Raw genomic sequence first — 14,666 nt, 5'->3', positions numbered from 1 at the left:
TGCAAGTTTCCACTACCTGAATGATCTCCCGATTTCTTTTTTCAGTATCCATAACCTCATACTGAGATTTAAATTCCAGTTTTTGAAAGGCAGAGGGTTAATCTACCAACCTGAGACTCAACAACTGTCCCTTCCAATTATTTAGTGCTTGAAATTGAGACTTTCACACAGTGCAACCTAGCAGTTATATATAAATCATCACTTATTACCACACTTTGAAAACAGCTGTGTTAGTGGGATTTTACTTCTCAGCAGATTTTACTTTCCCTTGATCTTCCACTTTTTTGATGGCAGCTTGGATAGCTTCTTGGTCACCCAGAAACTTGTGAGGGCCCAGGGGGTGCAGATTCTCATCAAGTTCAAGAAGTATGGGCACACCAGTGGGGAGAGTAACATTGATGATGTCCTCATCGGAGATGCCTGCCAAAGAAAAAAAAAAGAAAACAGAGTTACACTTAGTGAACAACTTCCTAATTGTCTGTCTAGCTCAGCCTTATTTCTGAGATTGTCTAGTCTTGAAACAGTCAAGGACATGTTCCAGCCTCCATCAAAAACACCAGCTACTCAAGGGTCAATTCCCAGCTACACCACAGCTTAGTAAGTGCTTTAGGAACAGCTGAAGGAGGGAATTGCCATCAAGGTGAAGACAGTTTCTTCATTTTTCAATCTACACATGTGAAATAAACAGGAAGAGATTACCCTGGAGACTATACCTTTCCTTTAACACAGGACATTGAGGACAATAGGTTCTCCTCCCTATCTTCCCAACTCATGCATCACAAAAGACCAGACTCCACAAGTGCTACTCCAACATGAAACAACCTCTGCTAAGCAACCAATACAAACAGCCTCTTTAAAAAGGCATGATACCAAGGTTAATGTTTCTCTTAAATTCTCTATGCAAAGCTTCTCACACAAGCCGTCTTAAAAATCAGGATTTAATTCTTCCAGTGTAAGGATGTGTTTGCTCACACCTGATTTCTCAAAAGCAAGTTTATAGCATCTTGCCTACAATACTATTCTCAGAATTACTGCATACAGGATATTCATTTCCACTTTCAAATGAGGAAGAGGGGAAGAAAAGAAGGGAGAAAGTCAACTTATACAACTTGGAGCATTTTCCAGTATTTTTCCACTTCACTAAAATAACGTGTACCTGGGGAGAAAATTTATTTCACTTAGCTGTGCTTAATTAAAATATTCTGGGGCTCTAATTTCAATGAAATTGCTGGTTATTTTTACATCAAACATACAAGTATCCAAAGCATTCAAGTGAATTTTGAGACCAAACCTCCTAGTAAAGTTTCCACACAAGGTCTAAATAGTTGCATTAAGAAGCAGTGACTGCAAAGAGAATCCTCAAAAATTTCAGGCAAAAGAAAGCTAGTTTCATGGGGAATGTCAATATTTCTTTTTTCTCCCCTTTTTAGAAGCACTGAGGTCACAGAAGCAGCTTACTGTTGTAAAGCAGGACAGCTTCATGTAATTGATGCTTAGAAAATGCATACAATCAAGCTTCTAAAACGATGACACCACATAAACTAGACCAAGGTGCATGAAGAAAACACCCTCTTGAGCAGCTGACAAAACAGATGGTTCTCAGAACATATGGGTGCAAGTTTACCAGTAATTTTCACATTAACTAGAAAAGCAGAGCCAACATATCATATCAGCAGGAAAACCCACAAAGTCAAGCCACTCAGCAACAGTGGGATGACAACAGGTCAGAAAAAACAGAACTAATCATGAGGTGAGAATCATTTTATGCCCCTGCTCGGAGACTACACAAGCATGCAACTTTTGCAGCGAACTATTGTTTTGATCGGGCTAAGTACTTAGTTCACTTGTAGATGAGCCTAAATTTCAGAAGAGCATGGAGCAAAAGAAACAGACAAACCCTTGCAAGAGGCTCACACCCTGTCACATACTGAGCCATCAGCCCATTAAAAAAGGCATACTCTGCCAGTTTAAGCAATCTCTGTATACAAGGGATAAGTAATTCACCTGTTGTAGGCAGCAGTATCACAGACCTACAGAAAACCACTCAAGGAGCATCTAAAATTTTAAAACCACACCAAAATCAATGGGAAAAATACTGAGTCCATTTACCAGGCACAAGTGCTATTCTCAAGGACTTTGGTTTGCAAAACAAGCAGCCAAGCTGCCCGAGCTCTTATTTCGAGGATTCTTAAACATATTAGTTTTTTAACAACATACATGTCACCATGTATCCACTGAGAATCTGGCCCTAGGAAGTGTTCTGCCCACCTCTCAAATTCAGTCTCCCAGACTAAACCATTCAGATATACACAGAGGAGATGAACTCATGCAGGAGAACTTAGGCAAACCACATAATGTGGTCAGCAGCCAGGATATTTAAAGGTTTCCTCTAAAGATGGATAAAACAAAATAGCTGTAGCTACATGGATTCAGAAACACATTTTACTGTTTTTAAGGAACACAGTGACCACACTAATGTCAACTAGTATTGATTTACAAAGCAAAACAGCGCAGTCTAGGATAAAGAAGCTGCAGCAAGCATGTTGGCTTTCTCCTCAAGATTTTTCCTCATACGGAAGTGTTGCCTCACAGCCAGAAGGCTGGAACTGCAAGTTGAAGTCAGACAAAAATCCTAAAGAAACAAGTGTCCTGTTGCTTTATTTCAGCACTGTTACTGTATTTGTATAGTATTTCTGTTCTTTGGGAAGCAAGATGCTGATCAGACTTGTCACACAAGCTCTTCAGTTGCAGGCAAAATGCACAGAGAACACTCCCCACCCAGCAGGCTAGGAGAACAGTAAAGAGATCACATCTTACACTCCGGACATTGCAAGCACAAGCTAACTGCTATCCAGTTACTTCATGTGCTGTAACTATAGCCAAGTGACCTTTTCTTGCACTTCATCTGAGCTGGCCTGTGTCACAACCCCACCCTATCTCACAGGGAAGAAGGGTGAAATCACAGCAAGGACTCAACTGCTGTGCAATGGGAAACGACCATTGAAGAAGCAACACTCTTCCCTCCAGTATAATACTAAAGCCTGGGTCTCGGCACTGCTGAAGGGTACTGTGCTGCTGGAAGCAGTCTTTCCCCGAGACGGTTTAAAACTAAGGTCCTACCTATTTACAGTCATGAGAACCCACAGACATTACTGAAGTACTCAGGATGTCTTCCTCAGGACCCCAGATAAAATGCTGACTGGGCAACAACATTCCTCAAGTGGACATCTCCCATGTTCTCTCTCGTGAGCACGTTAAACGTTGTTCCTTAATAGCAACTGTATAGCAGGAAGCAGTTAGGTACATGAACATTCTAAGAATTTGGTACAGCGCTTATTACGAAAAAGATCTTTCAAAATCACATTCAGAATTCTTTCCCTGCTCACTTATGCTCCATTTAACAACTGGGTGATCAAACACAAAGACCAGTAATATCTCTGTGCAAGCTTAAGAAGTCACCTTTACCTGGTAGCCCATGACGTGCTTTGAAATACTTGCACCCTGAAGAGTCCTACAGAGGCAAACGCCATTGGGCTTGATTTTGAGCACCTACAGCCAACTTCTACAAGGGCTGGCTCAGCTTCTCCTTCCCTCTCACCTGTTCTTACCAAACTCCTTCCTTCTGTTCCTATGGTCAGAGCAACACAAAAACCACAACAACTATTGAGAATAGCTACACCCCTCTTCCCCTGCATGTCAACTACCTGTCAACCTGAGGCCAGATGATTCAGCCAACAAAACACACAAGATCATATGCATAAATTCAGCCACATGGACTTGTTCTAGAACTGCTGCTTTGTAATTGAGATCCAAGTCAGGTCATAGCATCCTTCCCACAAGCTTAATGAAAATACTGAAGCTTTAGCCTAAGAAGTTAAATATTCAGGGCCAGATTCTGCCCTCCCTGCAGGCTGGCAGAGGACCTAGCTTCAGTAGGGTAGAGAAGGGAAGTGGGCACAGTGCTAGTGGCTGCAGCAGTAGCCAGTGTTAGAATCTGGCTATTAATCTTTACAGAATGTTAGCTCACTGAGCAGATTTTAAGGAAAGAAGGAAGAAGATGGGTGGGCTACAACCATGGCTGCACCATATTATCTACATCTGTTTCACCCTTATGTCTGCCAAGATTTTCTATGTCTGTATTGGGTTTGCATGGCAAGGCTTTGGTAGCCGGGGGGCTACAGGGGTAGTTTCTGCGAGAAGCTCCCCCCATGTCCGATAGAGCCAATGCCAGCCAGCAGCAAGACAGACACACTCCTGAGCACAGCCAAGCCAATCAGCAATGGTGGTAGCACCTCTGAGATAACTTATTTAAGAAGGGGGAAAAAACCTGCTGTGCAGCAGCCACCAGAGGAATGGAGGTCCATGGTGGGGCAGATATCCACCTGCAGCCCGTGGAGGACCCCACGCCGGAGCAGGTGGATGCCCAAAGGAGGCCGTGACCCCACGGAGAGCCCATGCTGGAGCAGGCTCCTGGCAGGACTTGTGACCCCATGGAGAGAGGAGCCCACGCTGGAGCAGTCTGTTGCCGAAGGACTGCAACCCGTGGAAAGGACCCACACTGGAGCAGTTCATGAAGAACTGTAGCCTGTGGGAAGGACTCACATTGGAAAAGTTTGTGGAGGACTGTCTCCTGTGGGAAGGACCCCACACTGGAGCAGGAGAAGAGTGTGAGGAGAAACAGCAGAGACATGTGATGAACTGCCTGCAACACCCATTCCCCATCCCCCTGCAGCACTGGGCAGGAGGGAGGAAGTAGAGAAATCAGGAGTGAAGTTGAGCTCAGGAAGAAGGAAGGGGTGGGGGGAAGGTGTTTCGTTTTCCTTTTCTTCTGCAGGCAGCCTTTGCTTGTGCTTTATTAGACTACCTTTATCCTGACCCATGAGTTTTTCCATCTTATTTTCTCCCCCCGCTGTCCTGTGGAGGAAGGGAGTGATAGAGCAGCTTGGTGAGCACCTGGCATCCAGCCAAGGTCAACCCACCAGTCCTTTTTGGCACCCAGCATGCCACTTCTTTGCAGAAGCAAAGGAAAACAAAAGATTTCTTCTCTACTTCCCATCAGCAGGTGCTGTCCAGCCACTTCCCAGGAAGTAGGGCTTCAGTATGCATAGCAGTTGCTCTGGAAGACAAATGCCATAATAATCAATGCCCCCCCTTCCTCCTTTCTCTCAGCATTTATTGGTGAGCAGATGTCATATGGTATGGAATATCCCTTTGGTCAGTTGGGGTCAGCTGTCCTGGCTATGTCCCCTCCCAAGATCCTGCCCACCCCCAGCCTACGGGGTGAGGGAGGGAAATGTTGGAGACAGCCTTGATGCTGTGCAAGCACTGCTCAGCAGTAGCCAAAACACTAGTGTATTATCAACACCTTTCTAGCTACTAATATAAAGCACAGCACTATGAAGGAAAATTAACTCCATCTCAGCCAGACCCAATACAATGTCATTATATAAACAGCTCCTGATCACAGTCTGACTTTGACTGTGGTCATTACTGAGGCCATCCCAATACGAGACAGTATAGGAATGCAAACCATGAATCTATCATATTCCCATGCAGTAGAGAAATCCAGCCTGCCTTACACTCCTCAAGCAGTCCAAGATTACATAGGCTGAAAGAGGCATGAGATTTGCTACTACCAGCACTAGCTGTCAACTATGGCATTAGGTGAGAAAGTACCCAAAGTCTTGAGTAGAGACCCAGGCTGCACTACCACCACCAGGAACTCAAGGCAACACTAACAAATAAGAGTTCTCTGAACATGCAACTCTGGAGCCTACCAGCATACATACTGCCCTTGGACAGAGCTCTGGCAAAAGGTCTCCATCCCTGGCTGAAGTGTTATTAAGAGTCCCTCAAGCCCAAGTTTGTGGAAACCAGTCACTAACAACTCATGTCTGAAACCTTTCTGTCCCAGCTGCAGCTCCTGGTCAGGCTGTTCCAGCCCTTTTGCACTATCATCAGATACTTGCCACCCCCTTCCCTGAGCTGATTCAAACCACCACCATGACAGAAAACTACCCACTCCTTGCTGATTCTTGTCAGTTTACAGGCAAAGTTAAGTTGCAAAAAGGCCCAACGAGCTCCCAAGAAATAAGCAGCAGAAGCACAGAGCAAAGACTGGGATGAATGATGGGGCGTGCAAGATCATCTCGTTTCAGCAGGAGTGAGTTGTTAGACCTCAAGCTGGTTTCTGTAACCGCCCTCAGACACCACCATCACATAAGTAGTATTTCCTTAAGGTCAAGCAGCAAAATCAGTAAAATAATTTTATTAAGTAGTCCTCAACATACAATCCACACCAGGACTCACAATGTATAGCTCCAGCATGTAAATGTAACTGCACAAGTATCACACTCACAGTAATGCAAAAAAGTAAAATCCTTGAGGGCACTGCTCTCCCTGGTCACCAACTGGCAAGACCAGCATCAGGCCTTCCCAGTCACCATGTTCTGCCTGCAAGCCCAGTTCCAGAGCTCTGTCCCAGCTCTGTGACCATAACTAGACAAGCCCAATCCATGCAACATCTGCATCTTTCTTCAACAGACCAGGTAACTCCTCCCCTCCATTTTTTACCCTGAGCATGACAAGGCTCAGTGACCACCACACCATATCCAAGAGATGGCAACCTTTCAACAGGGAGAAAATTCTAGAATCCGACCTTCCACAAGACCCTGTCTTGAGGTACTTAACACCAGTCCTCAGGGTTAAATGGTCAGGAAGGAAGAAAGAAGATGAGACAGCCCATCAATCCTGCCAGTCACCTGGAAAATTAGTCCATTAGACTTGGTCTCCAATTAGTACTTCAACAGACACAGGGCAAGCTGGTCACAACTATTATACTAATGTTGCCTTCACAATCCAACACTGCTAAGAGGGTCTCAATCTGAAGTATCATCATCTCAAGATGAAAGCAAACTATTTCTCCTTGAAAGTATTGGGAAAAATCACCTGTAAGTAGATCTTGTGCATCTAGGATGCTTATTTAGCAGATTTTAGCAACTGATGCTTTCATAATCAATATGATGTTTCAGCATCCAATGTAAAATCTATCAAACAAGTCTGATATGGTTACTTTAGATACCCTCCTCCTTAACATCTTGTTGCCATTGCTTTTCAGTGCATCAGAGATGGTATACCATGAAAGGAAAAGTATGGCCTGTCTAAAATTCTGAGTTACAGGTCATGACACCAATAGGTGTCACAGAACAAAACAGTTGCTAAGTTATAACAAGACACTTCCACCAGCAAGCACAAGACTGCTGCCTGAAGAAGAAAATGTTACTTTTAGAGAGCCTTTCCAACCCTAACAACATATAATGAAAACTGTCCTCTTGCTCTGCTAATTTTTAGTTGTGCCAATGATTCCTAGCATCATCACATACATCACCTGAAGATGATGCAAAGAGTAAGTGCTCTGAAAGGACTGGACAAGCTCGGTTACAAAGATTTAAAAGTTTGATGCCAACATTGTATCTGTGACAGGATTGCACAAAACAGCTGCACTTGTCCTTGGTGGCATTTATCAAATTCATAGGAATTACCTAGAAGGAACACAGCCCAGCATTCCCACCGGACACCAACAGCTCACAGCACTGAGATCTTCAGCAGCACCCTCTGGGAGAAATGTCACTCAGCCTACTGGGACAGAAGAGCAAGCTCTCCAAGAAGCTGCTGTTTCTGATCTCCAAGTGCATACAAGAGTATGGTCCAGTTTGTGTTAAATACTGTTTTCAGAAAGACTAGTGGGATTTCACTTTTTAAGTTGTCATAAGCAAACCATGACAGAGCCTGCAGACATTTCATATACCTTAATGAGGTTCACTCTGAGCACTGAGAAAACAAGAAATTCAAACCCACAATCAAAGCCTTGTTAGCCTGACATTCTTTTGCTTTGATGATTTTTGTGTGCAAGTAGAAAGCAGATCCACATTTCAAGCTCTTTACCAATTACTCCTAACAAGGAAAAAAATTCAGATTCAGAGAACTGCAGGCCTGTTTCAAAAAAATACCTCCTTGAAATAGTAACTTCAAGGATACCCTGAAGTCTTTCAGAAAAGACATTAAATTTCACACTGAAACAATTAGAATCATTTCATCAGGTCAAACTGAATTAAAACATTCATCTTTACTGCCATTTCAAGTTTCCAAGCTACAGCTTCCAGGATTAAGTTATCGCTATGACTAAGACATCCAAGCAGTCATGTAGGATTGCTGCTTGAGGCATTTGGAGCCCTATTTTCTAAATGCCAAAAACATGGCTCCAGCTAAGATAGAGGGGCCTAGAAACTTCCACTCAAGTGCAGGACACACTAAACTTGTCCAAAACAGTCCACAAAAACAAAGCCCACCTCACAGTGGGTTTTGTGATATCCTGCACTTTGATAATAAATTCAGATTCAGGATATCAACGACAATGCACCAAAATTTACAGATGGACCATACATTGTTACTGCAATTGCTAGTTGTCTCGCTTGTGAGGTTTGTTTTTAGAACATTGACCTTGACGTTAGTGTGGTATGTAAACTTCGCAAATGAAGTTTTGTGTGTAAACTTCGCAATGAAGCCGTTACTGTACCACGGAGATCATTTCGTGGAGACAACTAGCAATTGCTAGTCTACTGCAAATGCAGTAGACTGACAAATTTAAAGCACTGTTGAATCAGGTCCAACTCCAGCAAGGCTCCAGAGCAGCTCACAACTCACAACCTTTCAGAAAAGAAAGGGAGAGACAGTCAGCAATGTAGACAAGGAACCTCTTAGATCCAGCTAGATATAGGTTGGAGCTCTGGGAAAAAGAAAAAAAAAACAAAAAAAACATGTTGCAATATCAGGGGTCTTAAAGCTCTGTTCGTGCCACCCTTCAGGCCAGCTCTGCAGCAATCCAAATCTCCACTGCATAAAGGGCAGAAGAGCCAGCATGTATCTGGCAATTGCTCCTGTGTGGGAGCTGAGGTAGCTGATGGACAGTCCTCGGTCAACAGAACTAGATCCTCTGCCAAGGATTCCTCACATTTCCCTATGTAAGCACATGCTGGGAAGGACAAAGCATAGTGTAGGACAGACAAGAGACACAGCTCTATTCTACTTTGGTTGAGTGTGGGCAGCCCTTGAAGAGTTATACCTAACAGATTGTCCCAAAGAAAAGCTTTGCAGCTGCTCTAACTTACACTGTTCTCTCTGATCTCAATGCCAGCAAGGAATCCAGCCATACTAACTTTAAAGTAACCTTTACCAGTCACTGATGCTGTCAGCTCTGGCCTTGGGGCATGCCTGCACAGAAAGTAGCCCAGGGTTTCTGCTGAAGCTGTGGTCAGCTTGCAGCATTTCACCCCCAAAGGGCTTGGCCAGCATGGTTTCATGGAACTGGTTCAGTTCTTGTGGGGGAGGGGGGCCCCCAAGGAAGACACCATGGTTGCAGATCCCCCTGCCCCTTTCTCTTTTGTAATTCTTTATCATTTCACACAGCGTGGACAACCACCCTGACCACATCAGTGGAACTGGCTGAACCAGCCTTCCTCCTTCATCCAAGTAGTGACCTGTACCCCAGAATTCACAGCCTCTGTAGTTCCAGAAGCCACTTGTACATACTTATTCCCTGGGCTTCTGACTCCTGCTACAGCATCAGCTGTCCTGACTGTTCCAGCATGCCTGAATGCAAAGAGTGCTCAGCAGAGTCAGAGCTGTAGAGGCACATAACAGAGGGTTGTATAACTAAAAAAATTGAGTGGACACAATCCAGTCTGTGCATACTTGCAACTATACATGTATGAATACAGCCTACTAGAGGTATAATCACTAAATTCTACTCCACCCACGGACAAAGAAATTAATACAGTCCATCTTCCAGTTTAGGATGACCTAAACTAGAAGCCATGTCATTAAAGAAGAGGCAAGGGGAAAGAATCTAGCAACGACTTAAAGATAAATCACATCCTTTTCAAGTCCCAAATAAATAAGCAACCTTATGCTAAGCTACCAACTTAGCTGTTTATTGGTAGGCATTTTCTATATTGGGAAATAATGCAGTATTTGCATAAGCTTTAGCAAGTACCTACTCTCTGCAGAACTCCGTCACAGCAGCTTTTTAAAGTAAAGAATTATCAGGAATGAAGCCTCAGAAGTGACCCACCACAGTAACAGTCAAGAATGTCTTCCACAAGCCAAGACAAGCACTTTATTCTGCTGTGTTATAGCAACGCTTGTTTAATGAACAGATTATAACTTCAACCCTTCTGACAAAGTAGCTGAATAAATCCAAAAACAGTTAGAGCTTGAAGAGTTCGCATCTATCTAGACCAACCGCAAAGTTACTTTGAATACAGTAGTTTAAAATGAGCGGTGAGAAACAAGGGGAAAGCATCTGGCTCTTAACTACATTAACCTAACTAATTACCTCCTCCTTGCACATCCCCCAGTTTGATTCCTGTTCCAATAGGCCAACTTTTTACTCTCTCCTTGGAGACCACAGACGTTAAGTGTTACGTTGCCCAGATAAGTAATATATGCTACAGAACAAGATGTAAAGCTCTAAGCAGTTGAGTAAGGGGAAGAGGGGAAGGCTAAAAGGAAGACCCTTACCTTCCACATGCTTCAGCAATGCCCTGCTGCTGTTACCATGAGCAGATATAAGGATCATTTTGCCACTTTTCAGTTCTGGCACTATCTTGTCATTCCAATAGGGAAGAAGTCTATCAAGCACATCTTTTAGACTTTCAGCCTTTGGGAGATTATCCTGAGAGACATCACTGCATTTATACCGGCGATCATTGTATATCTCTTCATAGTAAGGATGAGATTCAGTTATGGGAGGTGGGGTAACATCGTAGCTTCTCCTCCATATTTTCACTTGCTCCTCCCCATGATTCAGAGCCATTTCTGCTCTGTTGAGACCGATCAGTGCACCATAGTGACGTTCATTCAGTCGCCAGGAACTCTGAATGGGGACCCACTCTTGGCCCATCTCTTCCAGGATAAGCCATGCGGTCTGGATGGAGCGGCTGAGTACAGAGGTGAAGACGAGGTCAAACTCAAAGCCCAGCGCTTTAAGGTGTTTGCCACAGTTCTGAGCTTCCCTTATCCCATCACTGCTCAGCTTCTGGTCCACCCAGCTGCAGAAGCGATTCTCCTTGTTCCAGGCTCCTTCCCCATGTCTTAAGAGAACAAGCCTGTACTTAGCCATTTTGGTTGCAGCTTAGCACAGATGACAACTGGTCTGGCATCTAATAATGATGCATCTGGACAGAGATATGAGACAGATACATCAAACATACCACAGATAATGCATTACAAGTAGTAATATGGCAGCCAAGAGTAGACAACTATCAGAATCAAAACCACCAAACAAGTGTCTGCTGAGTATGGTTTTACCTTTGAGGTCTCCTGGCTTTGAATTCCTTCCCACCCTCATGTGGGAGGAAAAGCACCATCCTCCACCCAGCTTGTTGCAACTAGCCCACTTAACCAATTGATTAATAGCAGATTTGTACAAGCTGTTCCTGCCTACAGATTTCCCTCAAGTGCTTACACACAGCCTCACTCAACATCAGAGGCTCCCAACCAGAGAAGCAGATCTCACTGGTGAGCTTATTAGAGGTGAGACATGGAGCCCAAGCTCATAAGAGCTGCCCAGACCCACACTGGCTCCAAGGGAATGCAGGCACAGATAGCAACTGTGATCCTCAGCCAGAGCAATTGGAGAGAAGGACCACAGGACTGGAACTGGCAATACACAGAGCCTTATTAGCTTTCCTCAAAGGAGATGTCACCATAACTATACTCTGCATAACTTGTTTCCTCACATCCCCATCCTGTCCTGCTAATTATGCCAGTCTCTGCTTGATTTTTCCCCAGGCCACCTCCTCCATCATTCCTCCACGCTGAAGTGCTACAACACAGCTACTCTGGGATGCAATCCACAACTAGCGAGTCCTCATTTCACTGAATCCAGAAGTGATCTCACAAATTATTCCATCCCCTTCCTGACTTTCAAGTACATTTTTCCCTCTTGCGTCTATGAATTACAATGCCAGGTTCTCAGGCATCAGTAATGTTTTTACTTTTGCAGTGGGCAAAAGTGGCATATTTTCTGTCCTCATTAAATAACAGACAGCTACACATTCATAAGGTCAAACAGCACCTTTCTCTGCTCCTATTGACCAAGCAACACCACCTCTGGATTGTCTTCAATGGGAGATGGATTTTGACCACTCACCCAAGCTTTTGCTATGTGGCCAAGAATCTTCTAGCAGATTGTGTGATGCCTGAAAGATCCATCTAACACAGCACTGCAACTCTGAAAGCCCCACCTGATCACTCTGACCCGAGATGTCACAGACTAGATAGCAATGAACAGAGCTGGGGAAAAAAATATAAAAATACAACTCTCTGCACTGGGAGGACTGCTGTATTCTCAAATGAACATTAGGTGCTCTCAAAACCATGGACAGTGGGAGACTGAGGTCTGATTTCTGCACACCCAACTTTGGACTAGATTTCCATAAGAGATGCTTATGGGAGCTCCCATCATCTCAAATCAGTTGGAGCTGCTTCAATCACACTCCAAGTCATCAAGTGTCTCAAATTCAGGCCCACTGTGACCCTGAATTAGGTCACCAGGATGGGTTAAGGCCCATGCACTCTGGGTTTTGGGAAGCACCCAGCATACTGTCAGCATTCATTTTTACCAGACCTTCAAAAAGTGTAGAGAAAAGCTGAATTCATTAACAGTCTCAGTAATTTGATGCTGACTGTAAGAGCAGCTTAGTTCTCCTTTACTCCCACAGAAGAGAGTCTACATCACACAAGGACACTACGCAACACCTTCCCAGCTCTAACTTCTGACTACTGGTACAGCTCAGGATTAAAAAGCTTTTGAGGACTGACAGATTTTTACAGAATATCAGGAGGTATTGTCTGACACACAATAGACAGTTGGTAAATACAAGGGAGTCTTCTGTGATTTCATGCAAAGGAGGCTTGAATTTTGTGTATGACAAGGAGCATCTCAGACAGAATCCCTTGCTTATTCCACTTTTTCCACTCACAAAAATCAGTTGCACATTAATCAAAGAAATCAACTCTTGTTAGGATTCAGGTGTTATGTCACATCATATACAATACTGAACTACATCCTTTAAGATACCAGGTTTAGGACAAAAAGGAGTATCAGATAGATCACTCTGGCTTTAGATGGAAATGCTTTCTCCAACAGCCCATAGATACAATTAAAAATTGCGGTGTGTTCAGAGCATGAACTACTACACAAAACACGGCCCCATAAAAAGCTCTATCTCTGCAGATACCTCATTGTTCAGTTTAATTGATTATGTAATCTGTTCCTGTGGATAATACAATTTACAAAACCAAAGTAAGACCCAATACAAAAAAAACAAGACTCAACAATAGAGGAGATGCACCTGTTCACACATGTTCTTACTTGGGTACTTTCGGCAAAAAAAAAAACAAAACAAAAAAAAAAAAGACTGATACAAAGACCTAAGATCATCTGGGGACCATAAACTCCAGTTCAGTTATATAAAAGATTAGGCAGAGTCACCATTCTCAAACAAACTTAGAAAGGACTGGCAGTCACAGGGTTGTTTAAGTATCAGTCCACTTATGGAAGCATTTAAGCTAGAAAGCCTAAGAGCAACACATGGAAATAATCCTACTCACCTTTCCTATGGCAAAGGAACAACCTACACAAATCTCAGCACAGATTCAAGAGCTGCTTTATACAGAGGCCACCACACACTCTTGGCTAGTTACCTGCAGGAAGAAAATAAACACCAAGTGCTCACACAGAAAGAAACCACAAGTGCAAATAGTTATGCCAACCATCATTTGCTCTCCGAGCTGTAAGAAAATAGAGCACACACCCCTTGGATGGGCTGGGAAAGCTACTAATTTCCTTCTCCCAAAAAGATGCAAATGCACAGCTCCTGCATTTCCAACAAGGGAAAGTTTCTTGTCTCCCAGATGCCCCAGGATATCATTTGCTCTCCAAGATTTGTTTAGACTGCAATTACCATAGCTCTAGTGCACAGAAGTCTACCAAAACCTCTGGGACACCATGGAGGAAACAGACAGCAGACCTGGACCCAGCATAAAACAGAAGCAATACAGAGCCCTGGCTCAGCACAGCAGAACAGAGCAAGGTGCTCAGGATAACATCTTGCATCCACAGAGCTTTTAGTCAAGCACAGTTTTAAGGTCTAACTGCCAGAGGTGGTGATTTCCAGGACTCCTCACTCCAACCAGCACAAGCTCACCTGCTCAGCCCTTTTATAAAACATGCCCGGGCACCTATGTCTCTTAGCCTTCCCTAAGAACGGAGAGGCTTACCCAGAAGCGGGGCAGCAACTCACACACACACAAACACACCAGGCCGCGCAGGAGCGGGGCAGCAACTCCCCCAAAGCGCCCAGCAACTCACACACACACACGAGGTGCCTCACAGCTACTGCCCCCTCAGGAAGCCCCCAACTGCCCCGGGCCCCAACACCACCATCCTTCCCCGAACTCAAGGGACACACACACACACCCGGCCGGCTCCAGGTCCCGACACCCGCCCAGGCACCCCCCCTCCACCCGCCGACTCACGGAGTCTCCCCGGGCCCTGACAACCCCTCTCCGTAGGGTCCGCCCGCAGCGCCGGCACAACCCCT

General features: G+C 44.3%; 1 protein-coding gene across 1 annotated transcript in view; it reads right to left on the bottom strand.

The window, feature by feature from the left end:
- Positions 1-229: 229 nt before the first annotated feature.
- BPGM (bisphosphoglycerate mutase) overlaps positions 230-14,666 on the bottom strand; it is a 15,196-nt gene continuing 759 nt past the window's right edge. Inside the window, exons 2-4 of the mRNA XM_009278976.2 lie at positions 13,675-13,767; positions 10,579-11,234; positions 230-420 (exon numbers count right to left, since the gene is read on the bottom strand). Of these exons, the coding sequence (XP_009277251.1) occupies positions 242-420; positions 10,579-11,179 (780 nt within the window). The 5' untranslated portion in view covers positions 11,180-11,234; positions 13,675-13,767 and the 3' untranslated portion in view covers positions 230-241. The remainder of the gene's footprint in view (positions 421-10,578; positions 11,235-13,674; positions 13,768-14,666) is intronic.

Source organism: Aptenodytes forsteri, unplaced genomic scaffold (genome assembly GCF_000699145.1).
Source record: "Aptenodytes forsteri isolate BGI_AS27 unplaced genomic scaffold, ASM69914v1 Scaffold241, whole genome shotgun sequence".
In the NCBI taxonomy this organism is placed as follows: domain Eukaryota; kingdom Metazoa; phylum Chordata; class Aves; order Sphenisciformes; family Spheniscidae; genus Aptenodytes; species Aptenodytes forsteri.
This window is presented reverse-complemented; position numbering and strand designations above follow the sequence as displayed.